This window comes from Diceros bicornis, chromosome 26, assembly GCF_020826845.1.
Source record: "Diceros bicornis minor isolate mBicDic1 chromosome 26, mDicBic1.mat.cur, whole genome shotgun sequence".
NCBI lineage: Eukaryota > Metazoa > Chordata > Mammalia > Perissodactyla > Rhinocerotidae > Diceros > Diceros bicornis.
The window spans coordinates 13667469-13684820 of NC_080765.1; the positions used below are offsets into that span (position 1 = coordinate 13667469).

Sequence of the window (17352 nt, forward strand, 5' to 3'; positions counted from 1 at the left end):
TATAAAATCCATGGCGGGGGTGGCTAGCAGCTACCTTACACATGTTAGCAGTTGGTGCTAACAGAATTTATACTGGAAAGACAATGCAATACTCTAAAGCAAATAAAATTCCCCAGACACCAGCAGTTACCATGCTCCAGGTGAGACAATGATTACTCAACGACCACAGCGAAGACCTTTCTAAAGGCTGACATATTCCAGTGAAAAAGTGTGTAGAATTATAAATGGTAGTACCACTGGATGACAGAATAAGGCACAATAAACTTTATTATCAAATGTCACACATTGTACAAGGCAGAAAACTGCTTATGAAATCCATTTTGTTTCACTTTTTAAGACTGACTGCTGAAAGTTATATACTCATATTAGCATTTGCATGCTGACTCCTGAAACTATTAAGGAATTCCAACACAGCTGACACACAAAGAAATATGGTTTAAGAAGACTTTTTAAAAAATCTATTGCTTTATGATTATTAACAGTAGTTAAGAGACAACTATTTTTGAAGCTCAGCTTTAAAAAAAAAAGCTGCCTAAAAAAGGCGCCCCTTTACCAAGAAATGTACAGGTATAAATTGGAAAACATCTCATTTTTTATGTAAACCTCCTTGTCACAAAGGTTTAGGATACAGACAGCGGTCCCTAGAGCAAAGGTGTTATTTGCCATCAATAGGACCCAGGGGCAGGCAGCTGCTTGTTAAGATAATTCTCCAATGCAGGAGGGTAACCAGCCTTTTCTAAACCTTTCATTTCACCTCAAATAAGTTACTTTTCATACATTTAATTTATACTAAATTTACAAAGAAGCTTTTCAAGAGAGAAATTCTCCGTATTTTAAACCAAAGTTAGAATTATTCCTGTCAGTTTTTAATGAGCACTTGAACTCCAAATACAAACAAACAAGGAACAACGGGCATTTGTGAAGAATGTGATCAAAATGAAACAAAACAAAAAGGAGCGGGAGACAACCTGCGTAAGAAAAGATGTGCCCAACGGTCCCCGCCACCCTTCCTGGCCTTGAGGACTGCAAGTGGACGGCTGTGTGTGTGTCAAGGTGCTTCTTCCCCTTACAGTCATCGCCTGCGGGGGTGGTGACAAGCAGTTAATGGGAAAGATTAATATGCAAACCTTGTCAATCTCAACTGTGCACAACAATGGCAGTTCGAAAAAATTACGAAACACAATTATGCAAAAAAAAAAAAATAAAACCCCAAAGCCAATGCAATCTGATGGTTATCAGCTTCTATTATTTAGAGTTTAAGCAACAGCTCTACCAACCCATCCTAATTCGTGAGGGGTGCTGTATGCACATGGGTCATTCATTTCCCGTGTGGAACCCGTCCCAAGCGTAAGTACTTCACATGTAAAAGAAGCCATACTTACACAGTGACTCCCCATTTACACTGAGGTGATCATCCTCTCTGAGAAATTCCTTTACATTCATTCTCCCAGAGTAACTGGAATGAGCTGCAATACACGCAAAAGAGGCTTAGAAAACTCATCGATGCCGAGTTCAGATGCTTCTTAGACCCCAATGCAGCCACGCAGTCAGAGAACTAACCACCTCCACTTTCAGGACAGCTGATGGCTCGTACAAGGCAGGTGAGTACAGGGGACAGGGCTTTGGTTAGAAAGAGATTTTAAAGTCCCACCTGGCTAAATAATGCGCCCAGCCAATACCATACAAAGAGGGGCCTGCTTAAAATTTTTCTGAAATATCATTCTAAATGCTATTCAAAGAAATTTTTTGCTTTCAAAAGGTAATAAGAATCAAAAGTTGAGTATATTAACTTTTTATTTGAAAAGTTAACTTAAAAAATGTCTCAACATTGATCAACTTTCAGAAAATTGAATACATACAGAGCATAGTAAAATTTTCAAAAGCTCCCTTCTAGAAAGAACCCCAGGAAGCACCGTGAGAAAGTCCGCAGTAAGAGGAGAATCGCAAATGAAGTGCCATGCGGGAAAAAGGAGTGTTTTATCCACCTTGAAAGCATTGTTTGGTGGAAAAAGGAGGAAAAAATTATTTAAATACCTGTTGATTCATGGCTTTTTGACTTATAGCTTTTTGATTCACAGTCTTTTGATTCATAACTTTTCAATTTGTAATTTTCTGATTCATAATTGAGCTTCATTAAAACCACTTGAAAAAGTTGAACTAAGAATGATGAAAAAGATGATGAAGTGTACTTGGCCAGCCACAAAATCCTATCCATGTAGAAAGATGCACCGCCTATTAAAAAACCGTGAACACAGTTATTTCTTCCCACAAAGCCAATATTTACTCCCCTGATAAAGCAGAGAGACAAATTACTCATTTCAGGCAAATCAGAATCGACTTTTTAAATGGACACCAAAGACAACAAGTCGGGAAGAGCCATAATGACAAACAGCACTCTGCCTAAAGTGATGGCACACACCACGTCCAGACAGGGCAGAGCTGCAAAGCACACCTCCCGGGAGAGCCGTTAACACCAAGTCTCTCTCCCAGGCAATCTTCCATAAGACTTCCAACTTGAGGTCATTCCACCCCATATTGTTTATCCTCACATTACAATACTCGGATACTATCAAGGAGCCACTCCCTTACCAATCTCCAGCCCACAAGGTTACTCTAGTACCTGCCTAGAGAAGGGCCATTAGGTAAGGGCCCCAGCACCTCAAGGGTGTCTGCTGCAGCATTTGCAAGGGGGACAAGAGAAACAACCCACACGAACGTGTGGAGGGAGCAGTTCAATTACGGAACGCCTGTGCCAAAACCCCAAGCCATCCTCTACTACTTTTCATTAGTGCCTGGAGCTTCAGAAGATGCAGTGTGATCCCCGGTACTTTTTTCTGTTAACCCAAAATGTGTAGGGTCATATTCCACAAATCACAGTCGCCACAATTTTTTTTCTTGAAAAAACATTTCTCCACTGAGCAGCAAATGAAGAAGGCTTGTTTCTACAAGTTGGTTCCAGCAGGACCACCTGGAGACATGGGGCCGTCCACCCTGGTTTGCCCCGAAGTGGTTCTAAGACGTACCTCGTCCACTTTCTCTCCCAGCTCAGTGAAACCTTAGTGAGTTTAGAATATGTGGCAGGAGGCCAGCTGGAATTGATGACGTCTGAGTTGGAGTGATTTTAAAGAAATAAAATTAGAGCTTTTTTTTCCCCCCCAAATAGCCTGAGTAGCAGTAGGCTATTTTTGAATTGGAACCCTGTACCAAAAAAACCATAAAGCTGAGGTTATTATTCCCCCAGCATCAGTGCCAACTTATTTTACACTCTACTTACACTCTTCTTTGTTTTACACTGTGGTGTAAACTTTATATAGTTGTTAGTGCCATCGAGTCAATTCTGACTCCCAGCAGCCCTGTGTACAGGACAGCAGAGCAGAACCCTGCCTGGTCTTTCTGCACCACTCTCTCACCTTCTGGTGCTATGTCAGACAACGCTCCGCTGCTATTCACAAGGTTTTCATGGCCAATTTTTTCAGAAGTGGGCGACCAGGTCCCTCTTCCTACTCTGTCTTAGTCTGGAAGCTCTGCTGAAACCTGCCCACCATGGTGACCCTGCTGGTATTAGAAATCTTGGGGACACAGCCTTCAGCATCACAGCCACACGCAGCCGCCACAGTATGACAACCAACAGACGTGGTGTGGTTCTCTGAGCAGGAACAAACCTGGGCCTTGGCGGTGAGGGCGCCCAATCTTAACCACTAGAGCACCAGGGCTGGCTAAACTTTATATAGAGGTTGGTAAAAATAGAAAAAAATGTATTAAGAAGTAAGGCATAGTCAATCTCACTGATAATCAAAGACACCAAAATTTCATTTTCATCCATCAAATTGGCAAAATTTTAAAAGAATGAAAATATTAAGAATCAGCAAGAGTATAAAAATGGGGAGAGCGGTTTTTTTGCCAAGAGGCAGAGCGGTTCGGGTCAGTCTTCTGTGAAGTCAATTGGAAGAATCTATTTAAACTGAAATTGAACATAATCTTTTTTTTTCAGCAGAGATTATTTATTTAGAAGCTGCTGGTTGGAACACTTTAAAATACATTTTAATTGCTAATTATGGTTTCTTCAGTCAGAGTTGCTCCTCCTAAAGCTAATCATTAATATGTTAGCTGCTCAGTTCAGAAACTGCTCACGCAGTCGACTCACCCACAGCTGTGTCTATGTAGCCGGCTTCTGCCTCAGCTGCTCACTTGGTAACAGAAATTCTACTGCACTGGTTGGTCTGCTACACCAATCTCAAAGGCTGCTTACTTACCATAAGGCAGCAGGCGTTTAAGTCCTTATTTCTCTCAAGATTGAGGCTGGTTCAATAAGCAAAATTCTGCTCTAAGCCACCAAGACACCTGACAGGTTTTCTAAGGAAGGACCTATCTTCTCTAAGTGAATTTACACCTCTTCCTGGGGAACACAAGTGCTGCCTTAGGCAAGGCAGAGAGCAGAGGGAGTCTGTTTTCAGATTTGAATTCCCTGGGTACTTCTGTGCAACCTTATAACAATAAGGTCAGCCTCGAGGCCCAGGGGCTACTGCCTAGTAAACAGACCCGAGGGCACCATGAGGTCCCCCTGTCTGCAACTCCACGCACTTCTTGAGGAGAATCTCATCCTCAGGGGAGAATGGAATCTGGTCATCTGCACACATCTCATCAACACCCCACTTTGTTGAGGACTGTTTGATGTGCCAAGGAAAAGACTTGAAGCCTTTTAAACCCGATGTGAACCAGAAAGTCACGTTTTGTCAAGCATGCACTAGACCTGAACCTCAAAAGGTCCAGGACTCCGACACCACACGGCTCGAGTGGGAAACATCACCTCTAACATACCTGTTACACCCCTGGTTTGTCAACCCGAGAGAGAGATCTGCATATGGACACAAATACATATGGACAAGGAAGCACACCCAAAAGTCCACCAACAGAAAAAACTTGAACGTCCATTCTAGACACTGATGAAATAAATTTTGACACAACCATAAATGCAATATTAGACAGGCATCAAAAAGAATGAAGTTAATCTCAACATATAAAATGAAAAAAGTTGCAAAACCATATGTATATACTCATAGCATTTCAGTAAAGACAAAAATAGACCACCTATTTCCATAGGTACACAAGCAATTCAGGGTACAGCTCACAACACTGTGAAGGCACCAAACGCCATTGAACTGTACACTTAAGATGATTAAAAAATTCACACTGATCTTCCTATCAGCTGCGTCCCCTCTAGAAGGCAAGCTGTATAGGGATGGGAGGAACGGCAGGAGGGGACGGTTTTATCTGTACTTAAAGATTTCACACTGAGAAGATAAGTAAAGACAGAAAGAAAGAAAGAAAATGTGGGGGTTAATTTATGCTTTAAAATTTTATGTATTTCATGTAAATCTGTTTATATATAGCAATTCATGCAGTAGGATCTCAACTCTGCAACAGAGGGAAATCCTGCAAAGCTGGACCCCTGTGTACCTCCGGTGGGAGGCTATGGTGATTTCTATTCCCATCCTTGCGCATCTCTGTGATGTTCAAATGTTCCTTGATAAACATTTTACTCAAATAATTAGAAATATTTTTTAAGAGTAATAAATTAGTGTTGGCTCTACAAACCACTGTTATAATCTAAAACAACAAGAACAGAAGCCCAAAGCAAATAAAAATGTAACTCATCTTCTCCTCAAAAACACTGAAGACCAATTTAAGCAGGAAAGTGAGATGAATTTCCAGAAGCTACCACAACCACACCCAGCACCTTTCCATCTGAAGACACACCAACCCCCACCCACAGTGTCAGAACAAAGAACAGAACCTTTCCTATGATACAGTAAGGAGGTCGTGGGAAAGCAGCAAATATTCTATATTCTGTGATCTGTGAGCATCCTGGTTACCGTGTGTGGAATGTGCTCTTACCCTAAGAATAATGTTATGCTCAACTTAGCGATGGCATGCTTCAAAACGCAGCCTTGATAACGCCCATACTAGGCACCTTTGTGCGGCTGCACGGAGCCAGGTCAGGTGCGGAGCTCCTGGCACTGGGGCCCCCCTGAACAGTGGCATGAGACGGCAGTACAGCAGCTTCGGGATAGCACCCTGCAGGTGAGACACCTGCGTCCAGGTCCAAGCTCCATCCACCCACCAGGAAGTTTCTCAAGCTCGCTAAACTTGAGTTTGCCGATCTGCACAATAGGGACAGCAGTGGTCCCTTGGGGCTGCTGTGAGGTTAGTGAGGTCACAGTGCAGAGCACTGGAGCAGAGTGCGCGCTCCGCAATGCTGGTCTCCACGTGGGGCCCTCTCGCATGATGCAATCCAGAAAGCATTATAAACAAAATCTTCACACTGGTTCTGCCAACTCCTCTGCCCTTTTATGCCTTCCATTCTGTTAAATTAATGCTAATGGTGTCAACACTACAGTAGACAAAGCCAGAAGCTTTAGCAACAAGGTTAAGATGCTAAAATGGAAATAACTTACCCTCAGACCATCCTTGACTATGTCAAAACGGTCATTTGAAAACGATGAACTGAGTGCCCCCATGCACCGGGCACAGCCAAGCACAGTGAGCAGACAGACGTGGCCTCATCCACCTGACCAAGCGTGTCCTGTAGCCCTGCCAGGCAGACCAGCACTTAAACAGACAAGGAGCCAAAGACTTGGAAACGGGCAACATATGTTTTAAGTCAAGGGCTCCCTAGCCTCTCTACACCGTAGGTGAGCAGTGATGACAGCGCAGGAAGTCACAGAGTCCTGGAGCCGGCAGGGGCCTCTAAGCCACGTGACAGAACCTGGAAGGGGAGCTGTAGCCATGCTCTCCCCCAGGGCCCAGCAGAGAGGCTCGGTCACACCAGGCAAAGATCAGAGCCGGCGAGCAGCGGGCCTGGGAGGAAGCCCTGCAGGCCTGCCTGGAAAGGCCATGGCAGCCCCAGCAGTTCTCACAGGCACATGCCTCCAGAGCCACCTCTGAGGACCTCCGTGTTAAAGCGAGTGCCGCCAGGACTCTGAGGTCCACCTCTGATAGCTAATGGGGCCGTGGCTGCACCCATGGGCATTCTCTGCAGTGACTGCTGCCACCCCAAACAGCCAGTGCTCCACGTGCCCCACCAGAACCTGCACATTCCCATGGAGCTACCACCAAATCTGAAGTTCCACTGGTCACTCACTGTCACTCTGTGACAACAGAGACCAGAGGAAATACTGTCCCCACTCTCACTGGCATAAACACCCTCTGCAGTGGAGGCAAAAGCACCATCCTAATGCTCCTTCTTCACCACATGTGAATGTCCGTGCTGCTCCATAAACACAAAGGAATATATCTCAAAGTGCATGGTTCCATGGGACTTTCATTTAAGCAGGAATTTTCTTTTGCTTACCCAAAGTTCAAATTTATAGAATTTCAGACACTCCAAGGTACAAAAATACTAACCACATAAAATCTAAGTTGAAAGAGGATGAAGAGGAACAAAATTAATTTTTGGTGCATTTCTTAAACTTTATTTTAAAGGATTATTTATTTATTTATTTATTTATTTTTTGCTGAGGAAGATTCGCCCTGAGCTAATATCTGTGCCAATCTTCCTTTATGTTTTGAAGTGGGTCCCCGCCACAGCACGGGCGCTGACAAGTGGTGTAGGTCTGCACCTGGGAACCGAACCTGGGCTGCCAAAGCAGAATATGCTGAACTTAACCACTAGGCCACAGGGCCGGTCCCCTTAAAGGATAATTTTGAGTTCAAGTGTATGACAGAAATAGTGCAGACTCTGAGGCCTACAAAACCAGGTTTGTAAAAAGAAAAGCACATATGTGGACATGAAATCTCTTTCTAACTTTTAAAAGTGTGAGCCTTACGTTTTTGAGTCCTATCCCTTGTGTACACTCTCGACAAGGGTCCGCGGGCAGCGGAGCGCGCGGTGAGCGAGTCCTCGCGCTCGGAGAGCAGGCTGCAGTCCCGGCAGGTATAGCCGTTGCTCCTGGCCGCTCCTGCTGCCAGGTCACCATTTCCCTGAACGACAGCTTTATTTCCACCTGAAGTTTTCAAAAAGTAGATGGAACCTATTTGTCACAATCTGCATTATATACCCAACTAAAACATCTATCTTGAAAAGTGTAGGGAAGAAAAAGGACTCAGATAATTACCTTTAAGATCTCCATCATCATCAAGACCTAAAAAACACACATACACATGTTTTTGCTGTTGAGTTCAAATTACCAAACAGAACAAAACCCACACAAAAAAGTGAAGGTTACAATGGTTAATAAATCAGTATTATGGCATTGGTCAAGATTTATCTCTTATAATGCCTAGAATTAATGGAAATTTCTGCAGATATACCCAGATGCTATCTTCTGATTCAAGGTGAAAGCACATCTTTGGAGAAAATACATATGTGTACCTAAACACACACGCACGCACGCGCACACACACACACTTTCTCTCTCTCTCTCTCTCTGACGTGGAGAGGAGGCAGAGGATACGGGCAATCAGAGGGAGAGAAGCCCCTTTCTCGGCACTCCCCTGCAGTGAAGCAAGAACCTCACGAGTAGCACCGGCTCCCTCCGTTGCCTGGGAACTACTCTTGCTATCTGAGCAAAACAGCAAACACAAATGCCCATGCTTCCCAAAATCAGCACACAAAATTTTTGGAATTGATCTGGACTTCTCATCTTCTCAAAAGGGCCAACCTTGTGTGTTCATCAAGTGAACACAAGTGAGCAGCTCTGTGTCCCTATCAAAGCTGTCACTCCCGTGGCCATCACATTTTCAGCAGCGAGGATGAGGTCGCATCCTGTTGCTGCCTTAATTCAAGGCAGCTTACAAGCCATGTCATTTCCTAGTGTCAATTTGTCTACACTGGGTGCTTTCCAATGATTCAAAAATACTGTGTCTGCCTTGTTGCTTAGAGCTGTTTGGAACTTCAAATCACACTGGTGAATTTTTACAATATCTTTGCTTAAACATCCTACAAAAGTAATCTATTTAGAAAAACAGAGTTATCAGACCTGACCACCTGATGGTCCCCACCACAACAGAGGGTTCCGCACTGGCACAGCCAGACAAGGAGCAGTCGGAGTGGCTTCCTTGTGTTTCCCATTTGCGAGTCTAGAGGAAAGCCTTGAACCTCACTGGGGCCCCTCCCACACGGTAAGTGGCAAGGGGACAACCTGGCCATGACCTCAATTCTTCCCGGAACAATCAGAGAAATAATCAAACCGTAGATAACTCACCCCAGAAGTGGTCCACTTTGGTCTGCTCACGGATCAGAGACTCGTCCAGCACTGGAGGCCGAAGACAAGCCGTGCTCTGCAGACCGCTAGAGCTGCTCTGGCTGACCACTGAAGACACAACCTTCCTTGAGGCGTGGTTTATACTAAAAGCCGGCTTGCTTGCACTTCTGTGCTGTTTTGCTGTTCTGAAAAAATAGGCATAAGGAACAAGTTTATAGACTTCTAGTAAATACAAAATGACTACAATTCACCAACACAAAACCTTTGAGGATAACTATACTACTTTTAAGGCAACATTATGATGTCTTTTCTGCTGTAATGAAACATCTATTAATCTAAAAAAGGAATTCTTAAGGTGGGGTCCAAGAACTCCTTCTAAAATTGCATACGCAAAATAGTTTTCAGATTATTTTGGGCCCCATGACCCAAAAGTGGTTAAAACTTAGGGCCGGCCCTGTGGCTTAGTGGTTAAGTGCGCGCGCTCCACGACTGGCGGCCCGGGTTCGGATCCCGGGTGCACACCGATGCACCGCTTCTCCGGCCATGCTGAGGCCGCGTCCCACATATAGCAACTAGAAGGATGTGCAACTATGACATACAACTATCTACTGGGGCTTTGGGGGGAAAAAAAAAGGAGCAAGATTGGCAATAGATGTTAGCTCAGAGCCGGTCTTCCTCAGCAAAAAGAGGAGGATTAGCACGGATGTTAGCTCAGGGCTGATCTTCCTCACAAAAAAAAAAAAAAGAAAGAAAGAAAAGGAAAAAACCTTAAAATAACCTAAGAATAAAAATGACCTAAAAATAAAAAATGACATGATTTATACATTTAACCCCTGTCCTTTTTAAAACAAGTCACTGCACACACACATGCATCCTGCACCGTTTCTCAGTCACTAGTAAAGACGGCACTGCATTAAGTACAGCAAGGAAAGGCTGTAATCTAAAATCATTTCTGTGTTCATATTTACCACAAACAATAAAGATAAAGCCCTCGGAAACAAATGCTTCAAGAACATGGCATCAAGGTAGGCAGTGAGGAGACGGCAGATGGAACAAGACCCTCTGCCTTCAAGGGAACAAGCAATGGGTGAGAGGCAGGCAGCAGCAGAAGTACCACATGAGCACGGTGCATTACAGGGACTGGCCAGGGCATCGAGGTGACAGAAAACCAGCCTTGTCACAGCTGGGTGCTTCTCACGCCATGCCACACACCACAATCCACTGGAGCTCCCAGCTGCCCCTTCATGAACCTACTCGTGTGGACTGTCCATGGTGGAGGTCCAGAAATCTCATTCTCTAAACACAATCGGCAGGCGACTGCAATGTGTGCAGAAACCATGGCCGGAGCCTTGCTACAGACCCAGTGCCCAGCTCTGCTTTACTGCTGGCCCTCCACTACCTCTCCAAACAGACACCATCCCACTCCTGAGAGAAGACGGCCACTCAAACTGGAAACTCATCATTCTTACGTGAGCAACAAAGTAAAGCCATTACTGATATTCTTTCTCTCTAAATGGCAGATGTTGCACACTTTTGCTCCTTCTTGGGTACAGATAGGTGATGGGCACACGGAGAGTTTAGAAAAGTGAAGACGAGAATCATGAATACAGGGAAACATCTACACTTCATGGGTGTATCTGTTGGTCCACACAGACTTGCGTGAACAGACTCAAAGCGTTAACAATACAGAGATCATCCACAACGCCATGTGATAAGCTGGTAGGAGTCCTTCCCCCTTCAACCACATTTGGTGGAGAGCTGAAGTCCAGCTCCCGCTCTGAAGATGACCTGTGAGTGCCGGCACTGTGCACGGAGTTGTGTCCATTCACAGGGTGTCGCACCCCCTCCAGAGTCGGAGCACGAGCAGAGAGCTGGAAACCTTAACTTGCAGAACATCAACACCAGACAAGCCACACACTGCAAAATTAGTCTCAGTCCTTCTTTAGAGCAAGCAAAACACTTGGTGTGTGGATTTGGGTGTGAGTGCATACATATCCTTACACTCAAGACAGTGTGGCTCTACAGACCAAAAAGCAGGTATGTGTGGTTTTAACTGGGTGAGAATGTGGATGAAAACAAAGTAGGTAGGGCTTACCTGGCCACCCTGTCCTTCAAGGAGGCAGCGCCACTGGTGCAGGAGTGGGCATCCCCGGCCTGGCCATCCTCGATGGCATATGCTGTGGTGACCAAGCGCAAACTACGGCGGGACATCCTTGGAGAATCAAATACGGGATCCAATTTGTGCTCAGTCTCGAAATCCAGAGCATCAGAAGAATAACTTGAACTGGAAGAAAAACAACTTGTCAGAGATAAACAATGCTTACAGCACCACTTTTGAAACAAACTGAACAAATAAAGAAGAGAACGTGTAATCTACCGGGGATTTTAAAAAACAACCATTACTGTGTGATGATTTTTCTACAAAGCAAAAGTAAGCTGCACCCAAATCAGTCACCACAGATGCTCTGACCTCAGCACACGTGAAATACATCCCCAGGTGCCCAGGTACTTGAGTCTAGGTGACCCTAATGCTTCAGGACCCACTAAATTCACGAGAATCCCCTCCTACGGGAGTTACGTCAACACCATTAAAAATAAGAATCCATTGACTAGTGGGTGCTATGTCTGACAGGGCAGCTAGTGAGATGTGGCCACCACCTGACATTTAACCTGACAGACCAATAAGTAGAATGAACCAATGCAAGGAGAAAAGGACAAAGCAAGTCACTGAACCATCGACGCTACTTTGCATCTAACTCACCATGAAGCTGGAGACAAACTGTGACTAAGAAGAGTCACTTCAACTCCCCTCCACGTCATGATCTTCAACTAAAAGATGTACCTTTTTGTGTTGTTAGCAAGTTTTTCCAAATCAAGACACACGAACTGAGCACCTACTCTGTGCCTCCCCTGGGGTAGGGTCACACCTCTTGATCTGCCCCAACGGTCCAGGTGGCCCGAGCACACCTAACTCACCCCTTTCACTCAGGACAGAAATCACACGGTCCCCTACCGTGAGGATCCATACCAACAGAGAAGGAGGAACACATAGCCCAGCAGGAAAGAGGAAGGTGAGCAAAGGCACCAGAGAGGAGGGAGGGAGACATATGTGTCCAGGTGCTACACAGATGAGACAGCAGGGGAACAAAGCAGGCCCGGGGACCACACTGCAACCCAGGGCACTGGGGGTGAGGTGGGAGAGGCTGAGGAGGGGCTGCACAGGAGGCTTGGGGCCTGGCTACAAAGTGCCTCTGTGCCCTGCCAGAGAGTGGCCCTCATCTGAGGGCCCCGGAGGAAGCACTGCAGAGATGTGCAGACGGAAGCTTCTGGCCTCTTCTATGGGTCATCCAAGGGAGGCACACCCATAAGGCAGTGGGAAAAGCACTTGTGCCCAGGAGCAGACTGGGCTAGAATGTGGAAATAAGCAGTGACCAGCAGTATCTGAGTAAGTCAATGAGCTTAAGAACATTTTTGCATTGTACTTCATATTCGAGAAATATTTTCAGAATCAAATTCATCATAAACTTATTAGATCTGACACTAAAAAATGTTCAGTCAGGGCCGGCCCCGTGGCTTGGCGGTTGGGTGCGCGCGCTCCGCTACTGGCGGCCCAGGTTCAGATCCCGGGCGCGCACCGACGCACCACTTCCTCGGCCGTGCTGAGGCTGCGTCCCACATGCAGCAACTGGAAGGATGTGCAACTATGACGTGCAGCTATCTACTGGGGCTTTGGGGAAGGAAAAAAGGAGGAGGACTGGCAATAGATGTTAGCTCAGCCACTCAGACAGAATCTACAACATGACCCCTATTCATGCTTTCCCCTTCCTTCCCGCTGTAGCGGAACAGGAACCCTAAAGCCCATTCTGTGAGCTCAAGACCAAGTCCCACCCACTTTCTGGAAGACCTTACTGTCAGTCACCTCCCCTCTCTCCCACGTCTTCAACTTCTCTCTACCAGCTCCTTACCATCAGCATCCAGACACACTCTCATCTCTCCCCATGGTAAAGAAACAAGAAATAAACAAAGCCATGCCTTTCTCTTCCCTTATCAGCCGAACCTGCTGAAAGAGTTGTCGACACTCACTCCTCAATCCACTTCATTCCAACTTCTGCCCCAATCGCTGCACTTAGCCTGCTTTTGTCGAGTGACTCCCATGGGGGTGAATTCACTGGCCATGTCCCAGTCCTAACCTTGCTTGGCCTTCCAGCAGTACCTGACCCGGCTGTCATTCCCTCCTTGAAACACTCTCTTCTCCTGGCTCTCTCCTGGCTTCCGTGCAGACACTGTGTGTACTTAGCCACAGCCATTACCCCTCACCTTTCTTTCCTGATGGCAAAATCAACCTCCCAGGGCCGGCCCGGTGGCACAAGCGGTTAAGTGCGCGCGTTCCGCTGCGGCGTCCCGGGGTTCACCCAGTTCAGATCACGCTGATGCACCGCTTGTCAGGCCATGCTGTGGTGGTGTCCCATATAAAGTGGAGGAAGATGGGCATGGATGTTAGCCCAGGGCCAATCTTCCTCAGCAAAAAGAAGAGGACTGGCAGATGTTAGCTCAAGGCCGATCTTCCTCACAAAAAAAAAAAAAATCAACCTCCCACCAGAGGCTGAAAAGTCAGACACCTACTCTTCCAGCCTCCCTTGCACCTAGAGCACGGGCGTGCCGCACAACCTGGGGTCCAAGGGATCAAGGGGGCCTCTGAAGGGCTTCAGGAAAAGTCCTCTCTGACCAAGGCAGTGCTCATCAATGGCTGCTCCTCCATCACATGGAAGCTAGTGGGACTTTATAACGTGATCAACCTCGACACCGAAGGAGCAAGACGGCCAGAGATCACGTACCTCCCAACAGAATGTCACAGGAAGCACCATCCACTACGTAGTCATGCCAACAAATAAACAGAACCTGGAGCTGATCAAACCTCTAGATCTAACTGCCAGTTTACAGGAAACACAGATGAAGACTTGAGAGACAAATCACCCAAACAGAATGTGAGGATCCTGTTTAGGTTGATTTAAAAAAGTTTAAAAAAAAAAAAAAAAGAGGATCTGGGAAATTGAGCACTGACTAAATATCTGATATATTAAGGAGTTATTTTAAATTACTGAGGGCTTTTTGCTGTGATACTGGTATTTTGGCCAGTTGTTTTTAAAATATCATTATCTTTTAGACATTTGCTTCAAAATAATGCACTGGGGAGGGGAGAGAGGGAGGCACCAAGTGCGTATAACTGCTGAAGCCAGGTGACAGGCAAAGGGGCTCATTACTATTCTCCAAACTGTCATATTGTTTGACTTTTTCCATAGTAGGAAAGCATTTTAATTAAATAAGTGGAATGACCAGGATGTTGGAGGATCCTTTGTGTGTTTACTGGAATTGCTAAGAATGAAGAGCAGAGCAGTGCTAGACACAGCCGTCAAGCAGGGGCGCGGAGCCACCAGCACTGAGGCAGTCACCAGACGAATGAGTCTAAGTGGGGGCTTAGCAGCAAGAGGCAGAAGGGCCTGGAAGGACAACCAAGAGAGGAGGACAACTTCACCATCATGCCAGGTGGCCTGAGGGCTGAGGGGAAAGGGCTGCAGGGAAGCCAAGACTCCGGGACGACCAGCGTCCACTGGAGCTGGAAGACAAAGAGAAGTTTCAAAGGAGAGGTGGGGTAAGAGGGGCATAGGAAGAGACCACCATGGCCCTGGGGCTGTGTCACTCTCATGCTGGCCCACTGCGCCTCACAGCTTCTCCTCTGTCAGCTCTGGAGCCCCACTCCTCTGGCCCTCGGCCGCATGGCACTCTCCGGACCCCAACCACACCATGCAGATGACCAGATCAGAACCACGAAGCTGCATATACTCTCCTGTTAAGTGGTTGTACTCTCCCGACCCTCTCTTCCTTCTGTGCCCCCAACCCGCTGCAGAAGCCAGAATGTGACTGTCGCCCTTGCCTCCTCCTTCATCCCTGATTCCAATCAATCAGCAAGACCCTCCAATTGTCCTCCCAATTCCCTCCCCATGCCCTGCCCAGCACCGCCCCAGTCCAGGCCACCACCGAGCGTCACCTAAATGTCCGCAACCATCTCTGACCCTGCCCATTCTCCACACTCTCCGCACGGCAACTCCTTCTGAGCACAAACCTGGTGACACCGCTTCTTGCTTAAAAGCGTTCCCTGCTTTCCCACTGCCCTCAGAGAAAAGTCCATGTTCCCAGCAGAGCTTACAAGACCAAACCCGCCTGCCTCTCCTGCTCCATCTCTCATCCACTAACTGTACGTCTACCTGAAGGAAGGCTGTGAGTGAAACTAACAGTGTTGCTTTCCCAATGTAGAGATGTAGACATACACATTTTTTAAAAACTATATTTAAAATAGGTTATAAAAGCTAAAAACAAATTACTAAGAATAAATATTTTTATGCCCCACAATACAGAATAAGGAATAGTTTAACTTGAGTGGGCCCACTTATTTTGTTCTAAAATACTACAGGACTTTCAACAAAAACAGTCTGTTACTATGGAAAGTGTGACGTGATCTAGAATCGTGAATAAATTCAATCATTAAATGTGAGATTTGACTAATGCAGTTAAAAAGTATTTTTCCTACAACACCTTCCAATTTTCTTAAAGTTTCAATTACATTTTTACCCTTTAGAAGATAAGCCATTGAGGGCCAGCCCTGTGGCTTAGCGGTTAAGTGCTCGCGCTCCGCTGCTGGCGGCCTGGGTTCGGATCCCGGGCGGGCACCGACACACCGCTTCTCCGGCCATGCTGAGGCTGCATCCCACATACAGCAACTAGAAGGATGTGCAACTATGACACACAACTATCTACTGGGGCTTTGGGGGGAGAAAAAAAGGAGCAGGATTGGCAATAGATGTTAGCTCAGAGCCGGTCTTCCTCAGCAAAAAGAGGAGGATTAGCATAGATGTTAGCTCAGGGCTGATCTACCTCACAAAAAAAAAGAAGATAAGCCATTGAAAAAAATTACACAAGCATTTTCCTTGCATGCCTTAAACAACTTGCCAGGGTGCAAAGGTTTTTCTAACTGCCAATCAAGTCCTAACGAATCTAGAAATGTATTTTCCTTTGGCATTAACCCATCATTTTATAACACCTAAGCTTCATTTCAATCATCCTTTCTAGCTGGTAGACTACAAATGTAAAGGGCAAGCCAGCAACTTTTTTTTTTTTTGTGAGGAAGATCAGCCCTGAGCTAACATCCATGCTAATCCTCCTCTTTTTGCTGAGGAAGACTGGCTCTGAGCTAACATCTATTGCCAATCCTCCTCCTTTTTTTGCCCCAAAGCCCCAGTAGATAGTTGTATGTCATAGTTGCACATCCTTCTAGTTGCTGTATGTGGGACGCGGCCTCAGCATGGCCGGAGAAGCAGTGCGTCAGTGCGTGCCCGGGATCCGAACCCGGGCCGCCAGGCGCGGAGCACACGCACCCAACTGCTAAGCCACGGGGCCGGCCCAAGCGAGCAACTTTCAAGACTTGAACTTCAAGCTTCGGTATCATATTAGAATATGAATAAAGAGAAAACTCTGGGGGCCAGCCTGGTGGCATGGTGGTTCGGTTCGTGGGCTCCACTTCAGTGGCCCGGGGTTCACAGGTTCAGATCCTGGGCGCGGACCTGCGCACCACTTGTCAAGCCATGCTGTGGTGGCGTCCCATATACAGAATACAGGAAGCTGGGCACAGATGTTAGCTCAGGGCTAATCTTCCTCAGCAAAAAGAGGAAGATTGGCAACAGATGTTAGCTCAGGCTGATCTTCCTCGCCAAAAAAAAAGAGAAAACTTAGCATCTGACAAAAGTCCTGCTCTTGAAACCTTGAGCCTCCCCAAAACTGTTTATGCTGCCTCCGCTCAAAGGCAATCATTTTCCAGGATATTTCTGTTAACTTAAGATACTCATCCTTTAATATAAATCACAAAACCCTAACAATAACCACAAAGATTTACTCTTGAGACCACAGCTATTGGGTGGAGTCTAAAACAGCAGTTCATTTGCAGTGACTAATCACTGAGTCATCAGAACAACCTCACTGTTTCCATGTCAGTTTAGCAGTTTCACAAAGCCATAGTCTAAAATAAAGTTTATAGACATCTTCACTCTCAAAATAGAGCATTTGGTTGCAAGTACCATAAAGCTCCCACTAACTCAGT

At 46.0% G+C, this 17352-nt stretch overlaps 1 protein-coding gene across 6 annotated transcripts in view; it reads right to left on the reverse strand.

Annotated features, from left to right (window-relative positions):
• SUN1 (Sad1 and UNC84 domain containing 1) overlaps nt 1-17352 on the reverse strand; it is a 60481-nt gene that overhangs the window by 23511 nt on the left and 19618 nt on the right. For 4 of the 6 annotated variants that reach the window (XM_058569451.1, XM_058569452.1, XM_058569454.1 and 1 more), the window contains exons 3-9: nt 11299-11487; nt 9204-9388; nt 8115-8141; nt 7827-8003; nt 2035-2232; nt 1383-1466; nt 969-1079 (exon numbers count right to left, since the gene is read on the reverse strand). In XM_058569451.1, coding sequence (XP_058425434.1) covers nt 969-1079; nt 1383-1466; nt 2035-2232; nt 7827-8003; nt 8115-8141; nt 9204-9388; nt 11299-11487 — 971 coding nt within the window. The remainder of the gene's footprint in view (nt 1-968; nt 1080-1382; nt 1467-2034; nt 2233-7826; nt 8004-8114; nt 8142-9203; nt 9389-11298; nt 11488-17352) is intronic. The other 2 variants (XM_058569456.1, XM_058569455.1) reach the window with 2 other exon arrangements.